The sequence below is a fragment of the Protobothrops mucrosquamatus genome, unplaced genomic scaffold (assembly GCF_001527695.2).
Source record: "Protobothrops mucrosquamatus isolate PMUCROS unplaced genomic scaffold, P.Mucros_1.0 scaffold584, whole genome shotgun sequence".
NCBI lineage: Eukaryota > Metazoa > Chordata > Lepidosauria > Squamata > Viperidae > Protobothrops > Protobothrops mucrosquamatus.
In genome coordinates, this window is record NW_015386884.1 from 118,508 (window position 1) to 130,505 (window position 11,998).

An 11,998-nucleotide genomic window follows, 5' to 3' on the forward strand; every position below is an offset into this window, starting at 1 on the left:
ATGGGATGAAACCCACTTAACAATTGTCTCACTTAGCAACAGAAATTTTGGACTCAGTTGTGGTCATAAACAGAGGAGGCCCAGTACATAACTCCCCCTGGTCCCCCCCCCCGTTTTGGCAGGATCCGCCAACAGACGGGACAGGCAGCCTCCGTACGACTCGTGCGCTTTCAGCTCAGGAGCAGCCGGGAGGAAGGCCGGGTCCCCTCCCTTTCATTAAAGCGTGTCCAGGCATGTCCCCCTGGGCCCCCCTCTGCCCCCCTCCCAGAACTACCATCCCCATCCGTCAAAAACAAGGGCACAGCTGTTGCCATGGCCGAGAATCAAAAGCGTTGCCGCCTTTGGCCCTTTGCGATGGTCGGGGCTGCCAGGAGGGGGCTGTGGAAGAGGACGGGGCTCCTGGGGGGCAGAGGGGGGGGGGACAAAGCACATGCAAAATGCACAGCCTTCCAGAGAGTCTTTTAATTGGGACTCCGTCCTTCAGAGCGCCCTGTTGCCGAGCTTCTCCGGCGAGGAAGCAGCGTGCAGCAGAGACAGCATCCAACACAGCTCATGGTGAAGGCTTCTCTGGGGCGCCTGCACAAAATGGCCTCGTCTCTTACCCCAAGGGGCTGCTGTGGCCCTTCCTGGCACATTCCTGGGTTAAGCCTCGCTTTTGATCTCCTTTCGTGCTGGGCCCAATGGGTTGACACCAGTGTTTTTCAAACGTGGCCACTTGAAGATGGGTGGACTTCAACTCCCAGAATTCCCCAGTCAGCATGGTGTTGAAGGCTATACATCTTAAAGCGTGCTGGCAGGGGAATTCTGGGAGTTGAAGCCCAGCCATCTTGTAGTTGGAGAATTCTAGGCATTGAAGTCCTCTTGTAGGGGATGACCAGGCTGGGTCCGAGGGGGGGAGGGAGGGGCCAAGCGGGCCATCAGCCATGAGTCCCTTCGCGCCCACAAGAGAGCTAAGTCCAGCCCACCTCGAGTTCCGTTGTCTCTTACCTGCCGTCAGTTTGTGTTGACCGTTAGTTGGACAGATTCTGGTGGAGAGTGTGAGCTTCCGGTCAACTTTTATGTTCCTTTGAACTGCCCGGATCTCCTGACTTCCTGGCGCTTGACACTCCACTCATCTTCAAGTGGACAAATTTGAAAAACATCGCTTCGAATGACGGGCCCTCCTCTCACTTTTAAAGAATGTAGCAATTATTCTCAAGTGCTTTTGAATGCACTACGGGCAGTCCTCGATTTATGACACAACTGAGCCCAAAATTCCTGATGCTAAGCGAGACAGTTATTAAGCGGCCTTTCTTGCCCCAGTTGTTAAGCGAATCACTGCAATTGTTAAGTTAACAGTCGTTAAGTGAATCTGGCTTCCCCCTTGACTTTGCTGGTCAGGTCACAAAAGGGGACCACATGACCCCAGGACCCTGCAACCGTCATAAATATGAGTCAGTTGCCGAGCGTCTGAATTTTGATCACGTGACCATGAGGGATCCTGCAATAGTCGTAAGTCTGAAAACTGGTAATGTCAGTTTTTTTCAGTGCCGTTGTAACTTTGAACTGTCACTAAATGAACTGTTGTAAGTCGAGGACTGCCTGCATTGATAATTGTTTTGTAGTGGAAACGAAGTCATAAATGGATCAAACAGGTTTAGCTACAAAAGGAAAAGACGCTGGAAAGAGCCGTTTCTCCACTTGGCCAAGGAGTGGTAGCTGACCCACAACCCTGCCAGCCCCCTCCTGCCTTTAGCGGTGGGGTTTGGGGCAGGAAAAAAGCAATGTCCTGGGTGGGTCTTGGGGCTGAAGCCCAATTCTTATGGCTTCTGGTGGAACGAAACTGTGAGAGATGGTGCCCACAGAGGGGTGTGTGTGTGTGTGTGTGTGTGTGTGTGTTTATGATGGACTAGGGAGCACATTGGGGGGGGGGACTGAGACAAGAGGCAGCATAGTCTAGAGCTGAATCAAAGACAAAGGAAGAAAGTTGGGACAGACACTACCTAGAACCTCCCAGGCGCAGGTCTGTAAGGGTGAGAAAAGTAAAGGTTTAGTCTGGCAAGATTCTGCCTGTGGGCTCCTTGGTGCTCTCTGAGCTTGGTTGTTTTCTTGAAGACGTTTCATTGCCCAATTTTGTTTAATAAAACAGGAGATCATTCTTGATTTTAGAAAGAGCCGGCATAGTCATACTCCACTTTGTATCAAGGCTGCAGCTGTGGAGGTGGTCAATAGTATTAAATACCTGGGTGGTGCAGATAACTAACAATCTGACTTGGTCTCTTCATACATTATCTTTAGTGAAGCGTGCAAACCAACATCTGCATTTCCTGCGTTGGATGAGGAGAGCACGTCTCCCTCCTTCTGTCCTGGGCACTTTTTACAGAGGCACGATGGAGAGCATCTTAACAAACTGCATCACTGTCTGGTTTGGTGATAGCAGAGCCTCAAGCAGAAGGTCCATACAGAGAGTGGTAAGGACAGCTGGAAAGATCATAGGAAGCTCGCTTCCCATGATTCAGGATACTGATTACAAGCACTTAAATGTGATTAGACGAGCTTGGAGCATTGTTAGAGACCCCACACACCCACAATCTGTTCACAATCTGTTCTTGATGCTCCCCTCTGGGAGGAGGTTTCGAAGTATTTATAGCAGAACTACTAGATTCTGCCACAACTTTGGTCCTTACGCCATCTGTCTTGTAAATTCGCAGGATTCTCTTTTTTTTGCCATGTATTCAAACTAGACTTTGATGTTTCTCTGTGTCATATGTGTGTGTGTATGTGGGTATATGCATAATGGTATTTTTTTGAGCGCTGAATGCAACGAAATTTCATTTTAATGTATGCTGATTAGTGTACATTTAAAGTGACAATAAAGATTCTATTCTATTCTATTCTATTCTATTCTATTCTATTCTATTCTATTCTATTCTATTCTATTCTATTCTATTCACTAGGTAACATCATCAGTGCCTGAAGGGAGTGGGGTTTGTGGAATGGAAGAGGAGCACTGTGTGGTCCTTGATGCTTCTGAGATTGGTGGTTTTCTTGCAGACCTTTCATGACCCAACTAGGTCAGTGCTAGAAGGGAATGGGGTTCGCGGGGAGGAGGAGGAGGAGGAGGAGGAGGAGGAGGAGAAAGAGGAGGAGGAGGAGAAAGAGGAGGAGGAGGAGAAAGAGGAGGAGGAGGAGGAGGAGGACTGTAGGGTCCTGGTGCTCTCTGAGCTTGGTTGTTTTCTTGCAAGGATTGCATTACCCAACTATGTAACATCATCAGTGCTAGAAGGAAGTGGGGTTTGCAGAGAAGAGGAAGAAGAGGACTGTAGGGTCTTGGTGTTCTCTGAGCTTGGTTGTTTTCTTGCAGATGTTTCATTACCAAACTAGGTAACATCATCAGTAGCAGTGATGATGTTACCTAGATTGGTAATGAAACGTCTACAAGACAACCACCAAGCTCAGAGAGCACCAGGGGACCCGTAGAAATATGTGTCCAACGACCTGGCAAGAAAATTGCTTTATGTGTGAATGGCAACAACAAATAGAAGAGAATTCTGACTGTGCACTCAAGAGCTGTGAGAAAAGGGGGGTAAGTTTGCTTGGAAAGATTCTTGAGATCCAAACTCTGATCCATTCTATAAAGCCATGTTCTCCAAGGCTCTGATGGTGCACTTCCAGCAGACAAACCTGTAGCTATCACACCATCTCTCACAACACTATGCTGCGTCCTCACAGTATTTGGTGATCTGGAACTCAGCAGGTTCCATGAACCAGCAATCATGGTCTGTAGGGCATATCATGGCTTTAGCTCTTGAAGTTCATTCCATAAATCTGATTCAATGACGGATGAATCAAGGCTTTGCATCTTGTCTAAAGCAGGGTCAACCTCATGCCTTGGGGAACCATCACAGCCTCAACATGGCTTTTTCCCAACCTGGTACCCTCCCAATTTTGGACTGGCTGTGCATTATGAACATTGTCACTCTATGGCACCTGGAAAACAAGAGCCAGATTCAAAGCAAGGGAAGTTAAATACCGTTGCCAGAAGGAAGATTTTTCAAGGTAGCCAAGCTACCACCCGAGGCCATCATCGCACTGTCATTATCCAGAGCTCCTGTCTCTCAACCTTGGCAGCTTTAAGATGCGTGGACTTCAATTCCCAGAACTCCCCAGCCAGCAAAGCTGGTTCTGGATAATAGTGCAATGATGGCCTTCGGTGGTACCTTGGTTAAAATTCACATGTGCAATTGCATCTCATCCTGTTTAAGGATGGAACCAGCCCGGTAACTTCAGGATACACCTGGAGAAAGAAGCAGCTCACCACTGGCTTGATGGAGGCTGGGGGGGGGCAGGAGCCCCCTCCAGCCCTATTTTTCCACTCTTGCGGTTTCTTCACGCTTTGGAGTGCAAGATTTGATTAGGCTGCTCGTAACGGGCGTGTGACTATCAATTACTGCTCACGAAATTACCAGCTGCCACCCAGCGCCACAAATAAAGTGGGTGGAGGGACTTTTAAGGAGGGGAGGGAAAACGGGAGTCTCTCGCTGCCCGGCCCTTTGGCGATCAAATTAGGCTGATCTGCATGGAAGAGTTTAATATTTTGCCCGTCGGCTTACAAAATAAATAATAAATAGCGATCGAATCTGCTCTGCGCTAACCGAACAAGAAATGTACACGGAAATGCACACGTACAGAAGGACGTTCTGGATATGTTTTTGTTTCTTTTTCCCACCCCCTAAAATCTTCTCCCCCAAACAAAAGTGCATCGACACTGTAAATAAATAACATCTCAAAAAAATAAATACATCAAATAAATACATAAATAGAGGGTGGCACCCAACGGTGGGTCTTGATGTCAACCAGGCGGGCTCCGTTGTGCCGCTAGGAGCGTCTACGAATTCAGCTCCACAGTGGGACCGCCACGACTTCAGCGGTGGGATGAAGACCAGGCTCTTTTGTGGGGCTGCAGGATCGGGGTGCAGTCTCTCGGGCAGGCTTGTGAGGATGCCCCTCGGTGCGGGAGTTGGGGCGCCCCCAGCCCCCTTGGTGCTCCTGAACTACCACGATTAATGCAACCAACGGTGGAAGTTTTTAAACAGAGAGAGACAGAGGAAGCGCATCGCCCGCAATTAGTTGCTGGAACAGAAATTACGTTTACATGAAACCAAATCAGATTTAGTCCTCGTCCAAGCTTCATTCCTTTCTTATTCCCAAGCTGCTTGACGTCTCTTGGAGAAACCTGGAACTTCAAGCGGAGCTCTCCGACCGGCCATTCTTAGACCTCGACTTACAGCCACAGTTGCAGCCAAATTTTCCACTATTAAGCAAGACAGGGAGACAAGTGAGTTGCCCCCGATTTCTTCTTTGCAAAGGCCGTCTAGCGAATCACTGCAGTTGGTAAGTGAATTACGAGGTCATGAAGTCAATCTGGCTTCCCCTGCTGACTTCCTTCATTCGAAGCCTGGTGAGCAGGTCACGCCTACTGCCAAGCACCCAAAGGTTGATCACATGACTGTGGGGAATCCTCTAATGGTCGTAAGTGCGAGGACCAGTCATAAATCGCTTATTTCAGTAAGTTCAAACAGTTGCTAGGTGAATGGTTGTAAATTGAGGACTACCTGGACTTGTGTGCAGGAGACCCTCGGCCTCTCAGGGCTGGGAAAGCCTCCCCCATCCTCCAAGACCCCTACAACAGCCCACCTGAACTAAACGAACAAAGGCTGAGGCAGGGTTAATATCTAGCAGCGCTAAGTATGTGTGTGTGTGTGTGTTTGTGTTGCATTGTTGAAAAGACCAAAGCCCCTTGTGGCAACTTAAAAACCAACGTATTGCACATAGAGATTTGTGCTATGATTAGAAGATCTGCAAGAATAAAGCCACATAGGTTGCTTTGACCCCCAAGCCAGCTATTTTCAACAACCCAGTGCTTCTATAACTAAATCCACCGTCTAGGGACGGTGTTTCCCAACCTTGCTTACTTGAAGATGGGGGAATTTTCAATTCCCAGAATTCTGGGAATTCAAGGAATTGAAGTCGACCCATCTTCAAGCGAGCAAGGTTGGGAAATGTTGATCTTGGAGATGAAGGAAGCTTCTCTTTAGAATTCCGGACTTTTTTCCCCGCTTGCTAATTTCCACATTATTATGTTCAAGTATTAAAGATATGCACACAATGAGAGAAGGTCATTTAAACTGCGTTTCAACACACTGGAGATGGAAAGCAGTCAGAATTCCAAATGTGTAGGACCCATCAGGAGATGCTCCACAACCAAGCATCTTGGGGGAATGACAATGTGAGGTTCTTGAGTACAGATTTCTGAGGCGAAGGGTAACCAAAGTCCTTGTCTCCTTCAAGCTCATGGTGGAACTGGAGAATTCTGGGCAGCTTCTTCTCAATTATAAGGAAGGTGGAGAAGGTCTATGGTTGAGTTAGGAGCACTCCAGCACGTATGAGAATCTCCATTTAGTAGGAGCAGGAAAGCAGAAATGACCGAAGAGAGAGCCAGAACCGGATTCTCCTAGATGTTTGTGTGTAGACCAAAAGCCAGAGAGAACATTCATGATTTACAGTATTCTTGAAAACGTGGGTCATACTGGCAGGCCTGGCCCCCACGGCGCCTGAGACTCAGACATCCAGGACGTGGTTCAGATACGAGATGTAGCAGATGGCCAGTCGCAAAATCTCAATTTTGGACAGCTTCTTATCTGGAGGGAGGGTGGGCAAAAGCTTGCGGAGCTCAGCAAAGGCCATGTTGAAGGCCTCAACGCGGATCCTCTCCCGCGTGGCATGGGCCGTCCGATATTTAGCCGTGGCTCGCCGTCGACGCCGTCGTTCCTCACGGCTGAGATGCTGAAGGTCCTTCTTCATGTGATCACTGGACTCGGGCCCCCGGGACTGGCCACATAGACTGAGGGAACCAGCATCTTCTACAGGTCCACCCCGGCCTCCCCCACAGTCACTGAACACCGACTCAGTCTCCGAATGGGTGGGCTGGAGGTCAATCTCGGTCTGGTCTGAATTGAGCATAGTGGCTGAGAAGACCACGGGGCAGCCTGTTTGTGGGGTGAGGAGATAAGAGAAGGGAAGGGGAGGACTTTGGATAATCCCTGTAGCAGGACAGGCAGGATGGGCTTCGGAATCCACCTCAAATTTCTACACAATTCGTTCTCATGAAATTATGGAAGGCAACCAGAAATATTTGGATGGTGCAGAAATTCTGGATTGATCTGGGTGCTTTGGCTGTCTGAAAAAATGAGAGAAACAACATGGCAGCAATAATATACATATACTTATTGAAAATATACCTATTGAAAACAATGTCACAGGGTCCCCAGTTTGCTCACACAAGTCCCCTTGAGATGAACTTATTCATATGTAAATAATACCAATCTCAAATACATCAACAGTTGGGTCCTGCGATCCACCTCTTAACAAGGAAATAACACCAGCCCTGAGATGGAAGTCAGCTAGATGAGTGTCCCAAATTTCAAACCTGCTGAGATGCTTTGAAATGTTCTTCAGAAGACACACAAGCACAAGAACAAGAGATGGTGACTTATTCTTCCATATCTCTGTCTCTAACACAGTGATCCTCAGCCTTGGCAACTTTAAATAGTATGGACTTCCAAGTCCCAGAATTCTGGAAGCTGAAGTCCATACAGCTTGAAGTTGTCACGGTTGAGAAACACTGCTCTAACATTTTGCCCAATCCCAACACTGTCACAATCTGTCCTTAATATCAAGGATGGGGAAGATCCGATTGGACATTGTCCTACACAGAAGCCCTTGATGGAAACAAAATGCACAGGAGGGCCCATCATTCCTGCCCTGCCTGGTTCATGAGAGTCTCCAGATTTTAATGATAACATGAGATAAAGGACAGAGGGCCATCAGCCCCTGAGAGAGAATGGGGAGAAGCTGCAACCCATAAGCTGCCAATGGAGGGAACCAAGGTGGACATCCCTGCTCATTGTAAGAAAGTTCAGGTATCCCTCAACTTACTATCACAGCTGAGCCCTGAGTTTCTATGGCTGAGCCAGATGGTTGTTTGATGATTTTTTTCCCCTCCATTTGACAACCTTTCTCGCCACAGTTGTTAGGTGGACCGCTGCAGTTTAGTTAGTGACACGGTTGTTAAGTGAATCTGGCTTCCCCTTTGACTTCGCTTGTCGGAGGGTTGCAAAAGGGACACTGCAAAAAGACCCCGGACACAGCAACCATCGTAAGCACGCGCCAGCTGCCGAGCGAATTTTGATCACGTGACCAGGGGGCTGCTGCAGTGGTCTTAAGTGTGAAAAATGGTCATAAGTCACTTTTTTCCAGTGCCATTGTAACTTCAAACGGTCACTAAGTGAACTGGTAAGTTGAGGGCTGCCTGTAAGAAGTAACGACCCTTCTGTTCTTGGGAGGAGCTGTCCAGCGGCTGAGCTCTTAATAGCTGGTTAGCGCCCATCTGTTGCTTGAAACCGAACCCTGCCTAGTGGGCGGAGATGTTGACACGAGACGGGCATGTTTGTGCACCGGGTGGAGAAGGGAGAAGGTGGTCAGGGGTCCCCTGGTCTGGGAGACACTCTGCTGGTTTTCTCCACCGTGACAAATCCCCCTCTCCAGGGGTGAGCTTGGGAAGGACCTTGTTCAAAAGTCCAGGTGGTTAGATGGGCCTTGCTCTGGGTCATGTGTGTGTGTGTGTGTGTGTGTGTGTGTGTGTGTGGGTATCTGGGTATATGCATAATGGTTGTTTTTTTTTAGAGCTGAATGCAAAGCAATTGCATCTTAATGTATGCTGATTAGTGTACATTTAAAGTGACAATGAAGATTCTATTCTATTCTATTCTATTCTCCACAGTTCATCTCCCATCTTTTTGCTCCAGGAATTGACTCTTTCTTTCTCTCTTTTTTCTCCCTCCCTCTCCCTTTCTCTTTTTCTTTTCTCTCTCTCCCTCTCCCTCTTTTCTCTCTCTGTTTCTTTCTTTTCTCTCTTTCTCTTTTTTCTCTTTGTTTCTTTCTGCCTATCTCTAACTCTCTTTCTCTTTTCCCTCTTTCTTTCTCTCTTCTCTCTCCTCTCTTTCTCTCTCTATCTCTCCTTTTCTCTCTTTCTTTCCCTCTGCCCCTCTCTTTTTCTCTTTTCTCTCTGTTTTTTTTTCTTCTCTCTCCTTTCCCCTCTCTCTTTCTTTTTCTCTCTCTCTTCTCTCTCTCTCTCTCTCTTGTTTTCCATCCCATGCACAATCACAGACAAGCAGAATTTTGGATCCTATCCAACAAAATACTTTCAAGAAATGGAAAGTTTGACTAAATTTAGGCAGGAAAAAACAAACTCCAGGTACAACTTGGGCAATAACCAGCTTAGCAGTAATACTTTTAAGGAGGATCAGGGTAGACCATCAACCAGGAACATTTGACAGCTGCCAAAATTGGGATTTGGATTGAATCACGGAGGTATGGACCCACCTGTATGGACACAGACACCTCAATTACAGTCCAGGTGTGGTTGCCACAATACAAAAAGGACACTGAGGAACTAGTAGAGTGCAGAAAAAAACAGCAACGATACTAAACCATTTGGAAGCTAAATCCTAGAGAGAGCAGTTAACAGAACTTAGTATATTCAACCTAAAGAATATGCTGATCTTTGTCCGTAATAAAAAAAATGATCCACCTTGAGAAGAAAAGTCTAAGGGCAGCCTTCAGTCTTTGAAGGGCTGGCCTAGGGAATGGGGTGGGTGGGTGGGTGGGTGGGAGAGGATTTATTCTCCACAGCACCCCAAGGACAAGACAAGAGCCATGGGTGGATTAGATGACCTCCAAAGTCCTTCCCCACCTTAAACCTGTAAACTTGTTTGGAACAGCTCAGTTCAATGCATGTCTTGGCTTTCAAGGCAGCGCAGGAAATACACAAGCCACAGATCAAACGGGAGCCAGAACAGAGACTGCAAAACAGGGATGGGGGTTGTTTAGGGGTCTACAACGTGAATTAGAATAATGGCAAGTAGAGTTGTGCTTGACTTCTGTGAAGAGCTGGGAGAACTGCTCATCCTCTGATCTCAAATGTGGATGCAGGGAAGTTTGCATTGATGGTGGCATAGATTTGAAGATATTCCCTTTGGGGCATTACAGAATGGCCAGCATTGAGCTTGGACAGAATTAAGCTCCATAAGGCACAAAAGAAGAGCTAAAATGCCAGTTTATAATGTACAAATTTCTCCAAAGGGAGTATCCACAAGTCCCCAAGACTTAGTTTATAATACACAAAGGTCTGAAAATGATCTTTAGTTGTGTGAAAGTTCACCCATAAAAAGAAAGGAAAGGAAAGGAGAGGAGAGGGAGGGGAGGAAAGGGAAGGGGAGGGGAGGGGAGGAGAGGAGACGAAACAAGTGCTTAGATACTGAATTTCAGATTAATTCCCCAATCCAATTTCTGAGTTTTGAATCAAAACTAAAAAATCTAACTACAATTTGCTCTGCTTTGACTGCTTTTTGCTTCTCGGAAGATTCTGGAGAATGGTTATACCAACTTGGCATTCTAACATTATCTGCATTGGGCACCCAAAGGGGCTATCACCCATCTCCTCCACAGAGAAATCCGCCCCCCAACTCCTGAAATACATTTATTCAGGGCCCTCCTTGCTAGCAGACCCAGGCCTCTCCCTCAATGCGCCCAAGAACCAACGCCCTGCCCAACGGCCGAGCAGGATAAGAAGAGCCCAGACTAAACCCCCCCCCCCAGAATTTAGAACTCCACCTTCTCCTGAAACCAGGCAAGAAAATGTGGACTTTTGTATCCTTACATCCTTCCAGACTAAGTTAGGTTGAAGGCCACCGATCCTCCAGGGTGAGGAGACCCCTCGAGGGGCTAGTGAGCTGCCCACCCTCGCCTGGCTGCCCTCCAGCTCAGCACAAAAAAAGGGCAGCCCTTGGCAGCATCTCCGCTTTAAGGTGCCCCAAGTGCAGGGACTCTTGTCCGGCCAGTTCTGGAGACCGCCGGGGGAAAAACTGATGGATCCTCTGCTTATCTCGCCTGGGCTGCCTCTCCGGGATGAGAGCTAGATGGGTGGGCAGCAGAGAGGTAAGCCCCGGCCGTTTCCCTTTCCTGCGCCTGCTGAGGGAGGGGGAACTGGCCGTCCGGTTCTCCCCCCCCCCCCCGCTGCCCGGTCTTCCCCCAGAAGGGCCAGCAAAGGCACCGCTTGCTGATTCAGCTGCTCTCCTGGACGTTTCTAATAAACCAAACAGCCGCCTCTCCTTAAAACTTCCCTTTTCTTACCTTTTCTGCCCCTCCGTCTACACACAGTCTACACACCAGAGTAAACGAGCAGGCCAGGCATTCGGCGGATCAGCTTTCTCTTAATGGGCGCAGAGCACTTTCGCTAGCAGCCCCAGAGAAAGGGAAAGGGAGGAACGGAAAGGGGAGGGGAGGAGGGGGGGGAGGAGGAGGAGGAGGAGGAAAAGGGAGGAAGGAAAAGGAGGGGGGGGAGAAGGGAAGGGAAGGGAAAGAGGGGCAGGAAGGGTTCCGCTGGAAAAGGAGAGGAGCTGGGCGCGCACCTAAATCCTAACGGAGCCCCCACCTTCCGCTCCATCCCTCGCTGGGATCAAAGGGACGAGCCGGGTTTCCCCCCCTTCGTTCTGAAGCGCCTCAAAGAGAAAAAGCGGGTCGTTTCGGTTCAGAGGAGCAGATTTTTTTTTTTGTCTTTTCTTTTTTGCCTGCCTGACAGTTTTTTCCCCTGGTCCGTTTGGTTCTACCGAACCAGAGCGCGAGGCTTCTCCGACGGCTTCCCTTCGCAAAAGTACGGAGAAGAAAACTTCTTGCTCTGCCTGTTGCGGTGCGCGCCGGCTCTCCGCTGCCCGTCCTGCCTCTGTTTCCCTGCCGGGGGGGGCCCTGGCATCTTCCAGGGGTGGAAGGGAGGGAGGGAAGGGAAGGGAAGGGAAGGGAAGGAAGGAAGGAAGGAAGGAAGGAAGGAAGGAAGGAAGGAAGGAAGGAAGGAAGGAAGGAGATGGGAATGGAAGGAAGGAAGGAAGGAAGGAAGGAAGGA

At 48.6% G+C, this 11,998-nt stretch overlaps 1 protein-coding gene across 1 annotated transcript; it reads right to left on the reverse strand.

Annotated features, from left to right (window-relative positions):
* Positions 1–6,600: 6,600 nt before the first annotated feature.
* Positions 6,601–7,002, reverse strand: NHLH1 (nescient helix-loop-helix 1). Its single transcript, XM_015817398.1, has one exon. It carries the CDS (start codon positions 7,000–7,002, stop codon positions 6,601–6,603), a length of 402 nt encoding a protein of 133 aa, XP_015672884.1.
* Positions 7,003–11,998: the final 4,996 nt, after the last annotated feature.